General features: G+C 51.0%; 8 protein-coding genes across 8 annotated transcripts; 4 read left to right on the top strand and 4 right to left on the bottom strand.

The window, feature by feature from the left end:
* Positions 1 to 1,236: 1,236 nt before the first annotated feature.
* PSV08DRAFT_45915 (uncharacterized protein) lies at positions 1,237 to 3,240 on the top strand. Its single transcript, XM_014218260.2, has 3 exons — positions 1,237 to 1,997; positions 2,050 to 2,187; positions 2,240 to 3,240. The coding sequence occupies exons 1-3, from the start codon at positions 1,362 to 1,364 to the stop codon at positions 2,984 to 2,986; spliced, it is 1,521 nt and encodes a 506-aa protein (XP_014073735.1). The 5' UTR covers positions 1,237 to 1,361; the 3' UTR covers positions 2,987 to 3,240.
* A 185-nt stretch (positions 3,241 to 3,425) lies between these two features.
* PSV08DRAFT_410290 (signal recognition particle protein) lies at positions 3,426 to 7,692 on the bottom strand. Its single transcript, XM_066093852.1, has 4 exons — positions 7,278 to 7,692; positions 6,816 to 7,228; positions 5,559 to 6,769; positions 3,426 to 4,650 (listed from the first exon to the last, which is right to left on the bottom strand). Exons 1-4 carry the CDS (start codon positions 7,605 to 7,607, stop codon positions 3,593 to 3,595), a joined length of 3,012 nt encoding a protein of 1,003 aa, XP_065949042.1. The 5' UTR covers positions 7,608 to 7,692; the 3' UTR covers positions 3,426 to 3,592.
* Positions 7,693 to 7,899: 207 nt separating this feature from the next.
* Positions 7,900 to 9,515, bottom strand: PSV08DRAFT_224821 (uncharacterized protein). The gene is made up of 2 exons (XM_014218258.2): positions 9,227 to 9,515; positions 7,900 to 9,179 (listed from the first exon to the last, which is right to left on the bottom strand). The coding sequence occupies exons 1-2, from the start codon at positions 9,469 to 9,471 to the stop codon at positions 8,138 to 8,140; spliced, it is 1,287 nt and encodes a 428-aa protein (XP_014073733.2). The 5' UTR covers positions 9,472 to 9,515; the 3' UTR covers positions 7,900 to 8,137.
* Positions 9,516 to 9,909: 394 nt separating this feature from the next.
* PSV08DRAFT_391816 (pseudouridine synthase) lies at positions 9,910 to 12,107 on the top strand (the record flags this gene model as incomplete). Its single annotated transcript, XM_066093524.1, has 3 exons — positions 9,910 to 10,085; positions 10,132 to 11,667; positions 11,721 to 12,107. The coding sequence occupies 3 exons, from the start codon at positions 9,910 to 9,912 to the stop codon at positions 11,884 to 11,886; spliced, it is 1,878 nt and encodes a 625-aa protein (XP_065949041.1). The 3' UTR covers positions 11,887 to 12,107.
* Positions 11,992 to 13,802, bottom strand: PSV08DRAFT_305002 (dehydrogenase E1 component-domain-containing protein). Its single transcript, XM_014218215.2, has 5 exons — positions 13,620 to 13,802; positions 13,418 to 13,551; positions 12,903 to 13,357; positions 12,618 to 12,853; positions 11,992 to 12,564 (listed from the first exon to the last, which is right to left on the bottom strand). Exons 1-5 carry the CDS (start codon positions 13,755 to 13,757, stop codon positions 12,247 to 12,249), a joined length of 1,281 nt encoding a protein of 426 aa, XP_014073690.1. The 5' UTR covers positions 13,758 to 13,802; the 3' UTR covers positions 11,992 to 12,246.
* An 833-nt stretch (positions 13,803 to 14,635) lies between these two features.
* On the top strand, positions 14,636 to 16,373 carry PSV08DRAFT_410286 (heterokaryon incompatibility protein-domain-containing protein; the record flags this gene model as incomplete). The annotated part of the gene is made up of 2 exons (XM_014218256.2): positions 14,636 to 16,207; positions 16,270 to 16,373. The coding sequence occupies exons 1-2, from the start codon at positions 14,731 to 14,733 to the stop codon at positions 16,371 to 16,373; spliced, it is 1,581 nt and encodes a 526-aa protein (XP_014073731.2). The 5' UTR covers positions 14,636 to 14,730.
* Positions 16,374 to 16,512: 139 nt separating this feature from the next.
* PSV08DRAFT_204081 (uncharacterized protein) lies at positions 16,513 to 17,980 on the bottom strand. Its single transcript, XM_014218243.1, has 2 exons — positions 17,702 to 17,980; positions 16,513 to 17,653 (listed from the first exon to the last, which is right to left on the bottom strand). The coding sequence occupies exons 1-2, from the start codon at positions 17,924 to 17,926 to the stop codon at positions 16,589 to 16,591; spliced, it is 1,290 nt and encodes a 429-aa protein (XP_014073718.1). The 5' UTR covers positions 17,927 to 17,980; the 3' UTR covers positions 16,513 to 16,588.
* A 200-nt stretch (positions 17,981 to 18,180) lies between these two features.
* PSV08DRAFT_224808 (SPOC like C-terminal domain-containing protein) lies at positions 18,181 to 20,506 on the top strand. Its single transcript, XM_014218255.1, has 2 exons — positions 18,181 to 18,401; positions 18,452 to 20,506. Exons 1-2 carry the CDS (start codon positions 18,330 to 18,332, stop codon positions 20,366 to 20,368), a joined length of 1,989 nt encoding a protein of 662 aa, XP_014073730.1. The 5' UTR covers positions 18,181 to 18,329; the 3' UTR covers positions 20,369 to 20,506.
* The last annotated feature ends 92 nt before the right edge of the window (positions 20,507 to 20,598 follow it).

The raw sequence follows: 20,598 nt of genomic DNA, 5'->3' as shown, positions 1-20,598 counted from the left end.
GTCGAGATCTGGCGGGAGGCTTCTCCGTCGAACGACGGGAGGCGGCTAAATTGTGGAGCGGGCATGCCGATTGAGATGTGGTAGACTCGGCATCACGATCACCCCACTAATGATCGCTTTCGCGTTCGCCTCTGATCGCCCTGTCTCCGCCAAGAACACAACCTCTGCCACGAGGTCTCATCTTTTCCTTCAGCTTTTGTCTAGGCTCACACCAGAAACATGCCATAAACCCGGTGATCCGGCGAATTCGACAACTTAAACCTATCCCAATAGGCGGGGCTGTTTCGAATTGAGCAGCCGGTAATCACCACACAAGCTACTGCTGGTCCGCCCTAGCTGGCAAATTGATCCGCCCAAACGGCCCGTTAGGGACATTTGGCGTTGGATAGACGTCCATCGACTAGTACACATGGGCCGCAATGGCCTACTGTACTTACAAGGGAGTAAGAGGACATTTTCAACTAAATTCAGCCGAGACCGAACGAGCTATACGGGGGCTACGCTATAGGACTTCAGGGGTGAAGCTGAACATTACCTTGATGGGTATTCGACATTGCCATTGTGGCTTGAATCGCCAAATCAAAACCTGTTTCGAACCTTGAGACTTGCAAATCCATGCTTGCAAAGCTTCCAGTACCATTCGAGCCAAACAACATGGTTGAACTCTGGTCGGTTGGCGCGCCGGTTACTTGTTGAATCTCTTCTCACTCACAGCAGGACTCCACTGCTTCGCAACAAGGTTCGCATATATGTGTCCGTACACAGTCTATACGATACCCAATACGATACCCAATATGCATCTTATTCCCATTTTGCGGCTGCCGACATCATTTCCGTAAGGTAAGCACTTACGGGTCCTCTCCTGCAGCCCTAACGCCGATCCATGTATGACGCTGCATTCACGAAAAATATACCCTGTGCCATAGGTTCGTCTTGGAAATTCTGGGAAAAAACTCCAGGCATTTGATCCGTCACACCCATGCGAGGGCAAATCTGTTTCTCCATGGGAAAGTTAGTCGCATCTTAGAGGCTGTGCAGTCATTGGGCCGAGGAGACTTTTGGAATGCGGTTAGTGTCCCCGACCCCTCATGGGTTAGAAGCACGCCCCTTAGGTTTGTGCATACGGAGCGGCCGTTGACCCCGTGATCAGCAAGTGGAAGACACGGCTAGCCACGAAACGCGTCCTAGCTTATAGTAGTCTCTTTCCGTTGACTTCCTGAGCTCAGTCATCCCGGCTTTATGTGGTATATTCTCCTCTAATTCGACTATTCCGGAACCCACACCTGGATCCATCCTTCTCGGCCATTCCTACCTCCTGCCCTGAGACACGCGTGGGAGTAGTCCTGCTCCAACCGTGAGCAATGCCCAAAAGATCGACTGGTTGTTTCGAATGCAGAAAAAGAAAAGTCCGCTGCGATGAATCCAAGCCCGAATGCAACACTTGCTTGAAGCGCGGGACAAAATGCCCGGGCTACCGGCCGACGCAGGCTTTCATCCTTCATGAATTCGACACCAAACGAGACAAGCCCGCACTGATCAAGGAGGATGAGAACCACTACAAGTTCGCCATTCAGAGCTACTCTCGCTCAAAACAACAGGGAAAATCGCAGAGTAACCCTGGAATCCGGGTTGAAAGCGTGCAGTATGAGCCTGATATTCCCAAGCAAGTAAGTCTGGTCGCTTCGGAACGCATTCAACATGTCAGCACCTTTGTCGCGTTGTATCTTCCAAGAACTGAAGGCCAGGCATTGCCAGGCCCATCTGCACTGATGCTTGGTTTACCCAATCTGCCCGTCAACAGTCCTGTTCTCGAGGCTGCCATTGATGCGCTGGCTGCAGCTCAGTTGGCAGTAGACAAAATGAATTCCCCTCTTATTCATCGCTCCAGGTCACTCTACAGCACAGCACTGAGTCAGATGCTGCAAGCTATTCAGGACCAAGAGACAGCTCTCAAAGATGAGACGCTTTTGTCTACATATCTGCTCTCGTTATATGAGGTAACAATTCAACATTCTCCCATAAAAAGTACATTGTTGACATTTCCTGCAGGTGTTTGTTGGCGTAACACGGGGCCATGGCTTCTTTTACCACACGCAAGGTCTATTGCATCTCGTGAAGCAGCGAGGACCGTCTTCCTTCGTAAGCAGATTAAGCATGCAAATCTACCACGGAATCCGATACAACTCGGTATGACGAATCCGACGTCACACATCTCGCTACACTTGCTAAGTCATCACAGTTAAGCATCGGCATCCTACTGCGGAAAGCCTCCATGCTTGATACCCCCGAATGGATGTCCGTAACCGCCAAAGCCGCCAAAGTCGATCCCTACGTGGCCCTTATGGACATCTGTGTCATGGTTCCGCGGCTTCTCGAACGCACCGACAAACTCTCGCGACCAGATTGCACCCAAGAAGAAATCGACAGCCTAATCGACGACTCGCAAAAGGTTGCCAGCGATGCCTTCGCCTGGATCGCTGACTTTGAGCGTCATGGACCCCGCTACAACAAGGTCGAGCTCGAGTCAATGGAAGGCTTCATGGATATCTGCGACGACCGCGTCTTCGACCCGGTCTTTGACTTTCACTACTTCGGCGCAGGAATCTGCTACTTAATCTACTGGTCCAGCATGCTCATCATGCAGGGCAACACGTTCAAGCTCCTCCGCCAATACCGCAAATTGGAACCCAAGCAGCTCCTCATGTGGAGTCGCCAACTCAACTCTTTTGCCGACTCTATATGCAGAGGCGTGCCGTATAACTACCGCGTCAACACGGGCTATGCGTCGAAGTTCGGGTCCTTGACTCCGCTCATGGTTGCGAGAAAGTATTACGAAATGGTGGGCGAGAAGGCTGCCGTGGCGTGGTGTACGAAGGTATATAAGCGGGGAAAGGTGCCCGAGTTGTATCAGGCAGATGAGAATCTGGACAAGTATCCTCTAGAGGATGTCAAGAAGACTATCAAAGATGATCCGAGATATATCTGAGAGCAAGGGATGGTGAGAGTAACGACAACATGGAGGTGAACTACAGGCGTGTTGGGTGCAAAAGATAGTTTGATCCTTGCTTTCCTGAGTGAAAGGTCAGCACATGCCTCGGTCGGTACAGCGTTTATCATTCTATCGGCATCTAAACGAACCGCTGTGTGATACACATCACCAGATTCCCGAGAGAATATCGAGAATCTATCAGCATCCGAGAAACAGAGCCAAGACACTCTTCCAGCAGCAAGAACCAGTCTCTGGCTCTTCCTCGTCTGCTCGAGACGCACAAGCAATCCGAAAGCGCACGCACGACGACTTCCCTGCGTACGGCAGCGATACCGATGATGACTCAAGTCCCACTTGGACTTTACAACACGAACCTGGCTAGGGAAATACAAGACTGAACGATACAAAGGAGGGCGGAAATCTGGGTTTTTAGAAGACCTTCAGGCGTATTTGAGGAGAAAAACAACGTACACATATACCCTTAAACTTCTTCTTGACCAACAAATGCAACTCTTGCTAACCAGAATCTTTTGGATTGTCAGAAAAAAAAATTCTATCCTTCTTTCTATCCTTTTAAACAAAACCACCCCCCACCCGCTTTTCCTAACCCTTCAACTCCGTAATCAACTTGCCCTTGTTCCCCCCATTAAACAACATCACCCAAGTCTTGGGCACGTCCTCAAACTTGGTCGGCACCACCGTCTCCGAATCTGGTCCCAACTGAATCTTCCCCTCCTTGGCCGCCTTGAGAAGTTCCCCAATCATAGCGCCCGTCTTCCCTTGCTCCATAGCATCCAGTACAATAAACCCCTTGATCTCAATCCGATTGCTAACAATCTCTGTCCAATTCTTGACACCGCTATCGCCCAGCGAATTATACGTGGACACAGCACCGCACGCGGCAACACGGCCAAACTTCTTCATGCGGGTCAGCATCAGCGACAAGATGTCGCCGCCGACATTATCAAAGTAGACGTCGACGTATCCCTCGGTTGCAGCGCGCAGATCCTGCTGGAAAGACGGGGACCGGTAGTCTACACAGACGTCTGCGCCTAGACTCTCGACCCACTTGCACTTTTGCGCCCCGCCCGCGATGCCGATGACGCGCTTGCAGCCGACAATGTGCTTTGCGATCTGGACGACCAGCGAGCCCGTCGCGCCCGCCGCCCCGGACACAACCACCGTGTCGGCGGCAGTGGCGCGCGCAATGTCGACCAGGCCGTAGTACGCCGTCAGGCCCGTGCCGCCGAGGGCTCCCATGAAGTGCGTCGCTCGCATTCCTGAGGCTGGGTCGGCCTGGATGGGGCGCACGGATTTGGCGGGCGCCACAATGTATTCGGACCAGTTGAGCATGAAGCCTTGGACGAGTTGGCCGGGTTGCAGCGAGGCGCTGTTGGACGTGACGACTTCGCAGATGGCGCCTGAGCGCATTACTTCGCCCTTTTGCACGGGGGGCATGTAGAGACGGTCCGCCTCGATCTGCGTGCTGATCCAGGCTCGTTGGGCGGGGTCGTTGGAGAAGTAGACGGCTTTCAGGAGGACTTCATCGGGTCCTGGGGCGGGGAGTGTGGTGGTTTGCAGTTTGAAGGTTGCATTTTCTCCTTCGATTACGGGCTCACCCTCGGGTGGGTTGGCGAGAACCCATTGACGAGTCTCTTGGCCTGACATGTTGAGAAGTTGTGTTCTACTCTTTGTTCGTTTCTATATAGTTGGTGTGTAGTAGCAGGAGATTGGTAGTGGGGATTGGTGGTATGTCGAGTGGTATGTAGGTAGATGAGTTTAGCAAATCCAATGCGTGGCAATGACCCGTCTTAAATAACAAACGACTACAACCTGTCAAGTGTTAACAGGGTTTCTGTGGTCATCCGAGACTTTCTACGTCTCTACACGTAACAACGTATACGGTCGACTAACTCTATCCAGTAATCGCCGAGGAGTATCGGCTTGCGGTAAATCTCGGCTTGTTCCAAGATATCCATTTTTCTTTGCCCACTTTGCTGGTTTGCACTTAGTGCTGTCAAGTAGGTAGGCCAACCATTGGTTCACTTTTCGTCCAGACCTTAATGTGGAGACATCCGGCTGCCGCGTTACATTGATAGGTTGCTCCATGCCACCTCAATTGCGGGACTATGGTTGACAGTGGCTCTTAGTCGACCGAAATACCGAGATAAGAACAGCTCCCCTTAAAACCAAGCTGTTATTTGTACTCAGCCGCTGCTACTATAAAGCATTAAGAAACTTGTTGTATACATCATAACACTAGAATGTATATATTAGTACACTACAGAAAAGGTTTAGTACTCTGTAATGCCAGTGGAAAGTTACACCTCGTTGATATGGCGCTCTTTTGGTGCATTTAGTTTTCACCCGAACATTTCGGTCAAACAAGAGGGGTAGAATGTTCAGATAGACGAGCTTGGCACTTGAAAAAATGGGTGAAAATGCTACACAATTGGTGACTGCTGCATCATCCGTACAACAGCATGTTGAATAAGGCTCGATTGCTGGCTACATGTTTTTAAAGAGTACCTGATGGCATAGGTAGACATCCTCGTCACTCACCATTTGCCGCCCTTGCCCTTCTTCTTATTCTTGCCTTTGTCAGCACCGCCCTTCTTCTCCTGAGCGGCTGGAGTGCCTTTGTCTTCTGCCACTACACCTCCCTGAGTGAGGCCATCCATCTTCTTCTTTCCTTTTCGTCCCTTGGGACGGTAGTAGCTCCTGTCACGCATCGGTAACCACCTCTCAGGGTCTACTTTCTTGCCTTCTACGTAGTCCTTTGGCATCCTTGCCTTTCGCAATCTCTTGGATTTCGACGGTGCCACATTGGTTGGTGCAAGGCTACGTTTCCGTGATTCTGCTGCAAGATTGACCGAGGTGACGTTGCCAAGGGGAACGCCAACCTTTTCGAGTTCAGCAGCGTCGATATCGGATACTAAGCGGTTCGCCTCTGGCAGATATGCGAGGAGATCTGCGGGTATTGAGGTAGGATCTGTGATGCTATATGCTGCAACAAGACCAGCAATGGCCGCTCGGTCTTCGTTGTCTTGGTCATACAAGCCCTTGAAAATCTCCCCTGCAGACTTGACGTTCTCTGGATTGTGCGTGTCAAGGAGTGCTGTGCCAGCAGCAACCATGAGAGACTTGGAAGGCGCCTCCGTCTTTGATTTATGAGGTTTCCGCCAATATTCTGCCGCCTTTGCCAACTCGTTCTTTGATGCTCCCGGGCGCCCTTGCTGTGCATACAACGAGATGAGCGCGGCGATCAGACCTGGCGCGAAGCGTACATCGAGATCGGACGCGGAGCCGCTTTGTTCAAGACGCTTGAAGAAAGATTCAAGAAGGGACGTAGCAGCAGCGTAGTTGTTTGTGATTACGTAAAGTTGTGTTATCGTAAGTATGAGGCCAACGTCATTTGGCCTTTTCTCGAGCAGCGGCAATATTGCTTTCAACGCAGCTTTCTCGGTGCTCGTATTCCTGGCGTGGGCTGCCGCATTGAGTACAGCTGCCATGTTGACAACCGGAGAAAGCGACGGAGCGGGGGTTCCAGAGATGACCTTTTGGGTAGATTCAGCGACGCCGGCCACCTTCTGTGACAAGAGTGAGATGACATATTCGTCCTCTCGGAGGATGTTCGACTGGTAGGAGAAGAGTTGATCGGTAACAGGAGGCTGAGGCGATGAATGGAATATACGATGTGAGAGGTAAGGGTTTGAATGTTCTTTTGAAGCAGCAATGCTGTTCACTTGAGCGATGTAGCGGGTCGAAAGTTCCTTGATGCTAATGCTGTTAGAAATTATGCAATACTGTTACTGGGGCATCATACTCAGCGAAGGGAATCTTTGTAGCCAATTCTTCCGCTTCATCAGTCTTGCCAAGCTGTATCAAGACATAGACTTGCTGCACAGTAATTGGGAGTAGCTCAGCCTGCTTCTCTTCCTCACTCATGTCCGAAAGCGCATTGCAGAGGTCCTTTGCGCGCTTCAAGCACACTTGCGCCTGTCCAAACTCATTGCGCGAGATGCTGCCGCATGCCGCATTGAAGGCTGTCTCGAAAACCTCTAGATCCTCTCGTGTGGGCTGCTTCTTCTGTGCCAGCTCGCCTTGTCCAGTCCACTCCAATTGGGCATCTACGGCTCCCGAGTTAATTCGAATATCGTATTCCTCACTTTCGACGTTCTGGTCTGCAAGCTCCTTGTAGATCCTCGTGGCTTGAGCGAAGTTCTCAGAACGGTACGCCTGGATGCCATTAGCCACGTATACACATCCCCGCATATCCCACACCTACCGCCTGAGCAAGCATATGCTTCATTCCACGGCCTGCTCCTGACCCTGCGGCCTGTGCCACTTCTACCGCCTTGGCCGCATTGCCTGTCTTGTAGAGCGCATATGCATATTCGAATTGCGCCTTCTTCTGGACTTCCGGTGCGGCTTCAAATACTTGTAAGGCGTCTTCGTATCGGTCGAGGTGCAAAAGTGCTACACTTTTGGTATGTAGCGCATCTTGATCGCTTTTGGACTTTTTGAGAGCCGCATTGGTGGCTTTGAGTACTTCGTCGTGGTCTTCAATGGTGGTTTGCGCAAGCAGCGTAGCGAGATCTCTTGTCGAGGCGGCCATTTTTTATTCGCAATTCACTCGACCATCCGTCGGGAAAAACCGCCGAGATGTTGGACAGGGTGAACGGCGCTGGCGGGGCGAGTGCGGAGGACTTGGTGAAGGCACGCGGGGGTCTGAAGGTGGGATGGGTCAAGCAGAAGCTCGCCTAGGGTCCCGGTCGCAAGGGACCGTAGGGCTGATGGCGAACCGACGCCGTCATACTTGCACATCGTCACTTTGCTTAACAAAGCATACGAGCAAACAGAAAGTCTCAACACAGTATGCAATTCCCGTGAATTTTCGAAGAAACCCTTTGCAACGGAGCTTTTCAAAGAAGCACACTGTTGGTTTTTGTACATATAATCTAAACTACACAAAACCATTCTACGCCTTGCAAATGCCTCGTCCAGCATAGCATTGTATTTCTCCAAACAAAACCCATCCTGTACATGAAATTATGAATAGATGATAGCCCAAGGCACCCGCCAGTGTATCCGCCCAAGAAGTGAAAACACATGTCATCTCCAAAAACGCCCACGCTATGCAGAACATCAATTCACGTCCTCAAACTCGTCCTCTTCGCTTTCATCTCCCCCGTTTGATGCCGCCGGAGTAATCACGGCGGGTGTTGCGGCAGCCGAGGGCGTCGGAGCAGCTGATGATTCCAACTTTACGCGCTTCGCATCCGGAAGAGCACTTGGCGTACCGACATCAACATCTTCGAATTCATCCTCGTCCTCATCTTCATCATCCTCGTCTTCCTCCTCCTCCTCCTCCTTTCTGCGTCGCTCAGCTTCAATCTGAGCAAATACAGCATCCAGGTTTTGATTGCTAGCAATGGCGTCACCTCCTTCAGTCTTGATGGTGGGCGTGTCCACCCCGTTGTCCTCTTGCTTGACAGCTGTAGTATTTCCAGCAGCATCTTTGATGACAGTCGACTGGGTATGCCATGAAGGCAATTGGTTTTGCATGGAGATCTTTTCTTGCCGAGCCTTCTCTGCCATTCGCTGCTTCTCGTTCTGCTCGGCACTCGATCCAATTTGAACGTTAATCTTCTCTGGTCCCGTGTCAATGCCCTTCACTGCCGTCGGTCGCAATACAGTCGTCTCTATAACTTCGACCTGGGTGCCTGGGTCGACGTTCCTGTCGCGAGGCAGCTCGATCCTCTCACTGATTATGTCTGCCGGCTCCATTGCTGGAAGACTGCCCATGCTCTCGATTTCCTTCATGGTCTCAATAAGTGGGCCGAACAACTTGTTGAATTTTGCCGGGGTGTCGTCAATATCATCTGCTTGAGCGTCTGGATCGATCTCATCTAGTCGGAATCCGCATCTCGCGCAGACAAAACCACTGTCGTCCGGTCCCGGGTTGTCATCGGGGTGATCGAGTGCCTGCATGGTTGTGTATGTCGATTTGCATCGCAGGCATTTGAACTCAGGCTTCTCGGTCGTGGGCTTCGCATCCCTCTTGATTCCTTCGTCAATCTTGTAGATCTTGTATTTGATCGAATCAACGGCATGGCGCCAGTCGATGTAGAAGAACTCTCTGCTCGATGCTTTGTTCGCGCCTTGGCGCATGACATGTTGAGTATACCTGAGCGTATCAGCATGGATCGTCATCAGTAGCATCGAAATACTCACGAAGAACACAAACCCGCCTCCCTGAGCTTACCAGCCACCTTGCTCACGTGCTTCGAGTTTTTGCCTGCGTCCAGAATAATGGTCATGTCGGCCACAGGCAGCGCGCCGTGGTAACATAAGGCATCCATGATCACAATGTGTTCTGTTTCGTAGAACATGCGGACTACGGTCCGTAGCAACTGCTTCACGACTTGTACGGGATCCTTTGCGCGCTTTTCTACAGGGTCCTTCATAGCGGCACCCATGGCGACGACTGTGGAGAGGCTCCTGAGAGGGTTCTCAGGAGGATAGGAGAAAAGCGGTAGGCTTGAAGGCTTTGTTCGAAAGCACCGGACCAACGCGCCGACGATGCGGTTCAGAGGGTATAGCCTTTTACGTGTCGGGGCAGCCGGCTCCCTTTCTACTCTTTGCAACGACCGTCCGCACGCGAGTTGACGTGACAGCGCGAGGGTGGATGAGAAGACGAGCTGAAGTTGTAATGTCCTAGGCAGAAAGCTAGAGTAAGCGGTGGTGCGGGCGGTGAGCCGTACTTGCCGCGCCAAGCCTGGAGCTTCAAGAAAATGGTAAACTGCGACCCCACAATTCTCGCTCACTTGTAGCAGCAGACTCCTTCACCAAGTACCTTACTCCATGACCAGTTGCCTCCTATCCTGGGGCAAGCTTTCCAGGAGTGTTCTGCGACCATGTCTGACAACGAAGGCCCCCGCCGCGACCACGCCTCGTCGAATGGCGACCGAGGCGACAAGAAGCGCAAATGGGCAGATCGCGATCGCAGAAATGCCGCGCGAGGAGGTGGTGGACGCCAACAGCATGGAAGCCGTCCGAATAAGAAGAGAAATATGGGGCGTAAGGAGCATAAGTGAGCGACTTTCTTCAAAATCAATCGGCCTGTCTAATTAAGCAAGTTCTTCCCAATTAGATCGACGGGATCGCAATGCCGAACAGCAAGCCAAATATAAAGAGCAGGACGAGAATGGCGAAAATGAGCGACCTGCTCTACCCGCGGCTTTTCCTGCTGAAGAGGTCGAGGCCGAGGAGCGCAGGCCGAAGCGCAAAGTCGCAGTCATGATTGGTTATTCAGGCACTGGCTACAAGGGCATGCAGATCGACAACAAGCAGAAGACGATTGAAGGCGATCTGTTCAACGCTTTCGTTGCGGCCGGCGCAATCTCCAAGGCGAACGCATCTGACCCGAAGAAGTCGTCCCTTGTGCGTTGCGCTCGTACTGACAAGGGTGTGCACGCTGCCGGCAACGTTGTATCGCTGAAATTGATCATCGAGGATGATGACATCCTCGAAAAGATCAATAGCCATTTGCCCGACCAGATCAGGGTCTGGGGTATCCAGCGAACGATCGGCTCCTTCAGCTGCTACCAGGCGTGCGACTCGAGATGGTATGAATACCTTATTCCAACACACTCGTTCCTCCCACCACACCCTTCGAGTTACCTGGGCAAGAAGCTGGAAGAATATGCAGAGAAAGAGAACGACCTAGAGGGGTACCGTAAGAGGCAAGCCGAGGTCGCAGACTTTTGGCCTGAAGTCGAGGAGAAGCACATTAAACCTATCTTGGAGTCTCTGGATGATTCAATACGGCCACTCGTTCTGGAAGCACTTTACAACGTTGACGCTGTAGATGCAGAGCCAGGTGCAGACCCCGTAATCGACGCCTCAGTCCAAGATCAGCCCAAGGAAGAGAAATCTGCGAACACTGAAGCAGCTGAGGAGACCGCAATGCCAGATGCAGGCGAGACCAGCGCCAGTGAACAATCTGCAGATGAGGTTAAGCAAGCCATCGACACGATAGAGCAGAAGGAACCCAACGTCACTCTCGATAACTCCACCGACGGCACGCGCCCTCTGCCCGAAGGCGTCGTGAATCAGCCTGTCCTTGAAGAAGCCATCAAGACGCTCAAAAAGGCCTACATTGACATCAAGAAGGCCTACCGCATCTCTCCCGAGCGACAAGCGCGCGTCCAAGCCGCACTCGACAAATATCTCGGAACCCACAAATACCATAACTACACGGTCCACAAAAAGTTCAACGACAAATCCGCCCAGCGCTACATCAAAAGCTTCAAAGTCGCACCCAAACCCATCATCATCAACGATACTGAATGGCTAAGCCTCAAAGTCCACGGCCAAAGCTTCATGATGCACCAGATCCGCAAAATGGTCGGCATGGCCGCCCTAACAGTCCGCTGTGGTACCGATCCCGCCATCATGGACAAGAGCTTTGGCAACGAAGTCGTGCGTATTCCCAAAGCACCAGGATTGGGTTTACTCCTTGAGCGCCCCGTTTTCGACTCTTATAACGCCAAACTTGCCAAACAGCATGCTCGCGATCCCATTGATTTCAACAAGTACAATGATAAAATTGAGGAGTTTAAGGAGAGGGAGATTTATCAGAGGATTTTCCGCGAGGAGGCACAGGGAAATCAGTATGTTCATCTTTTTCTTTCCCGAAATAGATTTAGGGTACTAACAAGACTAGGTTCAATACCTTTTTCACTCATCTGGATAACTACAAGGATCCACAGTTCCTGTACCTGACGTCTGGAGGTATCGAGGCGACAAAGAGAAAGCGGGAGGATAAGTCTGTACAGCGCAACTTTGAAGAGGATTCTGAGGATGAGAATGCAAGTGGTGGAGAGGGCTAGGCCTTTTGAACAAGGACAGTGTAGCAGTGGGCACTTTCGAAACTTGGAATCTAGAATCGTGATACCCACGTAGACAGTACATGCATTTGTTTAGATGACTTATGAGAGAGAAAATAGGGGTGATTGCAGCATATCCCTAAACACCGTTTGCATTTCCAACATCACAAATTTTAGATGCAAGAATAAGATGCAATCAAAAAGGTTTCGTTCAAGACGAACAAGGTTACACGCCCCCTAGCTGTTACACGCATGTAGAAAGCCTCTAGATCCTAGAATTACAATTCCCCTCTTTCCCTACATCATAAGCCTCCATGGCTCATGTGTAGGGACCCGTTAATTTCGTAAAAAAGAGGGAGGCCTTTATGCCGTCCTGGCAACAGGCTTCTTCTCACCACCCATGTCGTGCTCGGTGTAGTAGAAGTTTTCCTCGGGAATACGTCCCCTCAAGAACTCAGGCTCAGAGCCGCGGACATAGATGTCCTCGAACAGGACCTTGCCAGTAGGCTCTGGGGGAGCCATGTTCTCGGCTTCGGCGACCTCAGCATCGACGTCGGAACGGGCCTGCTTGTCGATGGACTTGAGCTCTTCCTCGGAGGTGACGCCCCAGTCGAGGAGCTTCTGCTTGAGGCCAGCAATGGGGTCGTTTGTGCTGCGCATGCGCTGGATCTCCTCACGGGTCTGTTGCATGCTGTTAGTGTTTGAGGCATACATCACACAACAGATAAACTTACTCGGTATGTGGTTCCGGGATCGGACATGGAGTGACCTCCGTAACGGTAGGTGACGTATTCGTAAACGAGGGGACCCTTGCCAGCGGCGGCGTACTCCTTTCCGTACTTGACGGCGGCCTTGACGGCAAGGACGTCCATGCCGTTGATCTTCAGACCGGGAATGTACTGACCACGCTTGTAGTAATCGGTGAGGGCAGATGAGCGGTTGGCAGCAGTACCCATACCATACTTGTTGTCTATTCCCAGTTAGCAGAGTCATATGAATTCGCAGGACAGTTTACGCACTCTCGCAACCGAAGATGACGGGCAAGTTCCAGAGCTTAGCCATGTTGAAAGCCTCAAAGACTTGACCCTGGTTGGAAGCACCGTCTCCGTAGAGGGCCAGGGTAACGTTCTTCTTGTTGGTGTACTGGCATGCGAAGGCGATACCAGCGCCGACGGGGACCTGAGCACCAACGATACCGTTTCCACCGTAGAAGCCGGGGGCGAACATGTGCATAGATCCACCCTTTCCGTAGGCAATACCCTCTCTCCTGCCGAGCAATTCGCCGATGATGGACTTGACGGTTGCGCCGCGCATCAGAGCGAAGCCGTGGCAGCGGTAGGCGGTGATGAGATGGTCGGCGCGTTCAATAGCGTGTTCGATACCGACGGCGACGGCCTCTTGACCTGTTGACAGATGGCAAAAACCCCGAATCTTCTTCTCCTTGTACAGCCTGTCGGCGGCCATTTCCATGCGTCTATTTCCCGCGTTAGAAAACCATTACATGTGGAAGTTTTAGAATTCCGAGACTCCATACCGGACAGCGACCATGTCGTAGTACATCTGCTTCAGCTCCTTCTTGGTGACGTCCATGGTGTATGGCGGCGGGTCGAGTTCATAGGTCTCGAATGCCTCGTCCGAGAGGCGGATCTCAAAGGGCTTGTCGTCCTCCTGCGAGCAGTTAGTAACCCATTGCGTACTTATAACCCGTGAATTGGCTGCCGGGGCGAATTGCTTACTGAGGGCACATTGGCCGGGTCGGTATGCGATGAAGCGGCGTCGGTGGTGACAGACCTGAAGGCGGGGCGCGCAACAGGGATGATGGCATTGCGCCTCAAGGGCGAGGCAATGCTCCGCCTAATTGTCCTGGACAGCATTGTGAAGGGCGAGCAGGATGGACGAGGGGTGAAGTCGGGGTTGACTGCGGTGGTGGTGTTGATTCGAAAAGTTGCTCAGCTCCGCCAGCTCGGGGATCCGCTTTCGCGCTAAGCGATTAGGCTCCGCTCAACGCCAATTCTGACCATATCCCGATCTTCTCCGACCCAACGTCTCAGAGCATGCAGCCTTGTCAACATTGTCTTGATGACCCTTTTTGGGATTCTTGTTCTCTATGCACTCATCTCCTTGCTCTCTATAAATTATTGATTCATAAGCGACTGATGGAATCCGCTTCATCATAAGTTACGGATATGCGGGGACATCAGCATTATCGCCCCCATCAGTACGAAAAGCAACGGTCCGAGTGCGCCATCCGAACGGAAAGGCATCCTGCATAACCCTCTTATGGAAGACAAGGCGATAGTGAACTTGCATAATCAGCAAAGGTCTCTCAAATAGGGCACGGGATATACTCTTGAACATTGATCGAAGCATTCCTTTGTCAGTTAACGCTCTAAGACCTTCTCATACCCAACCATATTCCTGGCACATTTACTAAATTGCCTGTTAAAACACGATGTCTCAACTATAGACGTTTATGTATATCCCTTTCCTAGTCGAGCTGCATGAGTTGCTGGGGCTAGTTCGCATCTCGCCAACCGCGCGCTAATCTATGCGCTTACATGACAACGGAGAAGACTCAGAACAGGCGTGTGAAACTTTATCGCATCCTACGACCGAGTAATTCACGGAATGGATACTCGCGCGCTTAAGGAGTTGTGCGTCGCTTAGAGTAGACGAAAATAATCAGAATCAGTTTCAAATAATGCAGTGTCATTCCTCATAAAGTGGCTACAATTTCTCGTCTTTCTACCACAGATTTGTACTGCTTCGAAATCGTCCCAAGCTATCTTGGATAGAAAACCTTCCATTACAACACATTTGAATTTGACTCACAACCGATCCTGGAGAATGGGATTCACTACACGTCAGAAAACGCGACAGAGTCCTACCACTCCGCAGCCTTTACCTTTCACTTATGAGTCGCTCAACTACTCCGGAGGTTTCATCAGACTGCTGAAGTTTCTACCACAGCTATCAAATACAGGACTTATACAGTGTGAAATATGGCATGCTCATGTCTCATCAAGATATACCTGTCTTTCCTACGTTTGGGGACCGCCCGGCAATGAGCAGGATGTTCTGATCAATGGGAAGATTGCAAAAGTGAGAAAGAACCTGAAAGATTTCATGGAAGTTGCACGGAAAAAGTACGCAGCTTCATCACGCGCATTCTGGATAGACGCCGTCTGCATCGACCAGGGTAACGACCTTGAGAGGACCCATCAAGTCGCTCAAATGTCAAAAATATATCCACGCGCTGAAGAGGTTGTTGGATGGCTGGGCTACAGTGATCGGATAGAACGAACTTTCGTCTTTTGGCGCGAGTTGAACGCCTTAAAACCCAAGACATATCATGACACCCAAAGAATATGGATCAATCATCTAAGCAAGCGAAACAAAGAACTGAGGAAGGATTGGAATGAACTTGCGGAGCAGACTTACTGGACAAGAGCCTGGATCACGCAAGAAATACTTCTAGCGAGAAAGCTCAAACTTCTCGTCAACGATTCAGAAATTGAGCCAACATCGACTCCAGGAATTGCACAATTACTACCCGATCGCTCATCTTCGATGAGAAGTTTGGATATGGTATCTACTCAAGTCTTTCACGCTTACCTTGGACATCTAAGCGGCTCAGACGAGATGATGGGTCTCAATCTCATCTCACTTATCCGCTCTCTGTCAACAAGAGAGGCCTCTCAACCCCGCGATCTCATAATCTCTCTCCTCTCAGTCGTACAGAATGCAGACTCCATAGCCGCCGCCTGCAACAAGTCCAACGTAGAAATGTTCCTCGACCTTCTCGACATGTTTCCGGACTCCCTCTGTCCATGCGCAACATCCTACCTAGCCAATGCCTTGGACCTCAAACTCACCCCTAAAACATTCGCCAATTCACCCAGAGACCCATCCTTCTTCGCTCTGCCAATAAAGCCCGCAAACGTCTTACCCACATTCCACTTCAACCCAGCTGATACAATCGCATCCTGTACCCATTGCCAATCCGACGTCCCGGATCTAGGACTCGACTGGCTACCCCTATGCATGTCCACTTTCAGCGGCTGCACACATGGATCCCACATCTACCTTAGCAAACGCCACATCGCCAACAGCGGCACAAAGCACGTGATAAAAGGCGGACCCAGGCATCCAGAACTCGAAGTCTGCTCTGTCGAAGAAGATGATGCCACAATGGGATACACTCTCTACCTCTCCGCCACTACCCTCATGACTCTCTTCTCGCATTCAGCGGAAACCTCATCTTTCCACAAACACAACGAGAAGAAATGGATTTGCAGCGGGCCGGCCCATTCCCGCACCTCTCGTAACATCCAGCGCGTTGCTAGACCAGTAGCATCTTGTTCTCTACTATCATGTGGAAAACAGCATGCGTCAGAGGTAGGCGGTGGACTTCCGGAGCCGACGGCTCAAAGATATGGCGTAAGACCCCCGGTACAAAAGAGCAATTGGGCTGCGGCGTCTACGATTGATCGGTTTTATGGGGAACCGGCGCCTTGGGTGCCGGGGCACGTGCGTGGGGTGTAACTAGGCAAAGTGAGTTGGAAGTTTGGAATTGAGGAAGAGATACCAGGAATGATTGACAAGGGAAGAAACGCAATGTCACGTTCGAAATATTTAATTATTATGAATTTGAGCATGAAGAATTTTACTTTTCTATATTTACAACGGTACTTTGAACTATAAACTATGATGCAGGAGGATCAATATGCTGTGTCTGGCTTGCGAAGAATTCCTTCTGAGCTAAACACCTCTCACTAGTGCACTTTGGACACCGGAGAGTCATCTGAGGGCTGCAAGCCTGACCGCTTTGCAAATGTGCTTTGGCAATGTCTGCTAGTGCTTCGATGAAGACACGGTTGTCGTTCAAGCTGTCTACACGCTTGACACCTTCGTGACCTTCAGCATCTTCGCCAATGACCTCCTTGTCAAGTTCGTACAACGTCTCGATGTGGTCACTGGTGAATGCAATTGGGACCAACAACATGTCTGTTTGGCCCTTCTTCATGTACTCCTTAACAGTGTCTGAAGTCTGCGCTCCAAGCCATGGCTGAGGACCGACTTGCGACTGCCATACAAGACGGTACTTGTACTTCATACCCAGGCGCTGCATGACGGCGTAAACGGTGGCCGCAACTTCGGAAGGATATGGGTCGCCACGGTTCACGACAGTCATGGGTAGACTGTGTGCTGAGAAGAGAATGACAACGCCGTCTCTCCGGTCAGCAGGGTATTCGGCGAGCTTTTTCTCGATGAGTTGGGCGAATGCCTCGACGAGGCCTGGGTGAGCAGGCCAGCGATCAATTACACTCCACTTGATCGCGCCCTCGGGTTCGAATTCCTGTCCAGTCTCTCCAGCTGCACGCTTGCCCTCTAGCCTTGTCCTCCACTTCCAGAGCTCGTTCAGCGAAGAACCAGTAGTAGAGCATGAGTATTGTGGGTATTGTGTGAAAGCGACAGCGCGACCACCCTTGCCACCTCCAAACCCATCTGCCAGCAGCTGCTTGTAGGTGTCTTCAGTAAGAGGGTTAGCGTAACGGAACGCAACGTATGGCTTATGCGGTGCTGTCTCGGGTGAAGTCTTATCGAGAATCTTGCACATCTCTGCGGCTTGGTATTCCGACCACTTTCTAATCGGCGATCCTCCACCAATCTCGGCATATTGTTTTTGAATCTTAGGCGTTCTTCTCCTTGCAATGTAAGGCCCGATGTAGTTTTGAAGGGGTCCAAGAGGGATCAAGTCTTTGTCGGCCTGTCTAAGTCAGTCTAATTCCAATTGACACGTAAGTGGAAGCCATACAAACAACATGCTTAAGAAGTCGTGAACCTCATCGGTAGTGGATGGTCCGCCCATGTTCATGAATACCATGGCAGTCGGACCCTTTGCTCCTGGCGTAACCTGCGTCGGGGCGACTGTGGCATTTCCTCTTCTCCATTGCGCACCGTATGACAAAAGGATGGATGTGGCGGGTGTGATGGAAGTTGCACGCTTTGCAGCGCGAGAACAAGATATCCGCAGAGCCATTGTGGTGCTTACGAGGGGGAAGAAGGTGTCTTTTCGAAGTGATATCCTAGTGCTAGACTGCCATAAGGCCAGAACACTAAAGTGAATAATGGCCGAGCAGGAAAAGCTTCGACCAATAATCGCAGCCTCGTTGGTAGTGATGACGATCGAGGCTAGGGATCGGCTGCTCGGAGATGCCCCACTATGGCTGCATGTCACGTGCCGTCGCGTTGGAGCTAAGGCGCGTGCCTACGGTTGCCTGGGGTTGTCCCGCCGTGTTAACTGCCATGCGACAATTGTAGGAGTTTGTTTTTATACCTTCAGTCCGCCGCGTTGCAGAAGCAGTTATACATTAGCAAACCACGGAAGTTCTTAGCTACGGTATCAGAGCATTTTCCACCTCTGTTTGACGACAGCTTCCATCATGGCGGACCCTCAAGACAACCGAGCAGGTGACGAGGAAGAAGACGAAGATGAAGAGGAAGTTGACGATACTGTGCGATCAATTGATTCCCAGTATCTGTGGAACGTACTGACATAGCCTAGAGTTACAAGACTATCAAAGATGCTGTTCTCTTCGCCATCCATGTCAGTCCCAGTATGCTTGAGAAACCGCCCAAGTCAGAAGACAAGAAAGCCGAACGCGACTCACCAACCTCTGCCGCACTGAAATGTGCCTACCAATTAATGCAGCAGCGCATCATCTCAAATCCAAACGATATGATGGGCATCCTGTTGTTTGGTACAGAGGAAACGGATCTGAAAGATGGCGACAATACATTTCAACACTGCTATCTCTTGGCCGACCTAGATGTTCCATCAGCACAAGACGTTAAAAGATTGAGAGACATGGTCGAGGACGAGGAAGAAGCCGAAAAGATTCTCAAGCCGGCAAAGGATGGAGCCAGCATAGCAACGGTGCTCTTTTGCGCAAATCAAATCTTTACCACCAAAGCCCCAAACTTCTCGTCAAGACGTTTGTTCCTAGTCACCGACAACGACTATCCGGTCAAAGCTAAAGCAGATAAGGATGCTGCAGTCACACGAGCCCGCGATCTATACGACTTAGGCTGCACCATCGATCTATTCCCCATTTCACAACCAGACCACAACTTCGATAGATCGCGCTTTTACGATGATCTTGTTTATCCGACATCGCCTTCAGATCCAGATGCGCCAGTTGCTATACCTTCTACTACGAAAGTTGCGAAGAGCGGCGAAGGCATTTCTCTTCTGAAGCAGCTCATCTCTTCAATCAACTCGAAAGCCACACCTCGCCGTGCTCTATTTTCATTACCGCTGGAGTTAGGCCCCGACTTGAGGATTGGTGTGAAGGGATACATCCTGATCAAACGCCAGGAGCATGTCAAGTCATGCTATGTCTGGGTTGGTGGAGAGAAACCGCAGATAGTCACGTCTTCAACTGCACATATGGCTGATGACACTGCGCAGATAGTTGAGAAGGCTGAGCTACGGAAAGCGTACAAGTTTGGTGGTGACGCGATAACGTTCACACCCGAAGAAATCACGAAAATACGGCAATGTTTCGGTCAACCTGTCATACGTATAATTGGCTTCAAGCCTCTTTCCAGCGTGCCCATCTGGGCGAATACGAACAAGTCAACGTTCATTTACCCATCAGAGGCAGACTATATCGGCTCAACACGTGTCTTCTCTGCATTGCAGCGGAAGCTCCTGAAATCCAAGAAGATGGGTTTAGTATGGTTTATTCCACGACGTAACGCTGCGCCTACCCTAGCAGCGCTCATTCCAGGCGAAGAGAAAACCAACGAAGAAGGCGAGCAAGTCATGCCACCTGGGCTCTGGCTCATACCTCTTCCCTTTGCCGACGACATTCGCCAGTTCCCTACTCCTCCGGAAGAACCCCTCAAGACTACCGATGTCCTGACGGACAAGATGCGCCTCATCATCGAGCAACTCCAACTACCAAAGGGCATATACGATCCTTCCAGATATCCCAATCCTGATTTACAATGGTTCTACCGCATTCTTCAAGCACTCGCGCTGGAAGAGGAGCTGCCAGACCATCCAGAGGATAAGACTATACCGCGTTTCAAGCAAATCGACAAGCGCTGCGGGGAATACATTGAAGACTACGGCAAGGAGTTCCAAGAAGTGTACGCTCAGCAACAAAAGTCTGCTCTTGCACACCGTACCAAGCCCACTGCTAAGAAGCGTACCGGCGGAGCCGATACCGATGTCGAAGAAAAGAAGCCGGTGGCTAAGCGTGTAAAGAAGGAGTTTAAGGGTGCAGATGGTGGTGACGAAGATGGTGGCATGACAGACCAACAGATGGCGGATATGAATAATAGTGGGCAGATTAGCAAACAAACTGTTGCCGTGCTGAAGCAGTGGCTGGGTGCCAGGGGCCAGAGCACCGCAGGGAAGAAGGCAGATTTGTTGGAAAGAGTGCAGGAGTATCTTGATGGGAAGGGATTGTAAGCGTTCAATGGGATCTTTTTATGATAATGCAAGGCGTTAGGGCAAAACTGGAGTGTACGTTCCACTCCTGGAATTAGCCCTTTTGATTCAGAACTTATTCCCGCCCTTGATGGGAATAGATATACTGTGTAGTTGCTTACATAACGATACTCGGCAACCCGGTGATGTTCATTGTCACGTGGAGCATGTGACTCTTACATGACTCCTCCTATGTACGTTCTGGCTTGTAA

The sequence above is a fragment of the Bipolaris maydis genome (assembly GCF_028858645.1).
Source record: "Bipolaris maydis strain C4 unplaced genomic scaffold PSV08scaffold_8, whole genome shotgun sequence".
In the NCBI taxonomy this organism is placed as follows: Eukaryota; Fungi; Ascomycota; class Dothideomycetes; order Pleosporales; family Pleosporaceae; genus Bipolaris; species Bipolaris maydis.
The sequence above is the reverse complement of the archived record's forward strand: the minus strand, read 5'-3'. Positions and strand labels throughout refer to the sequence as shown.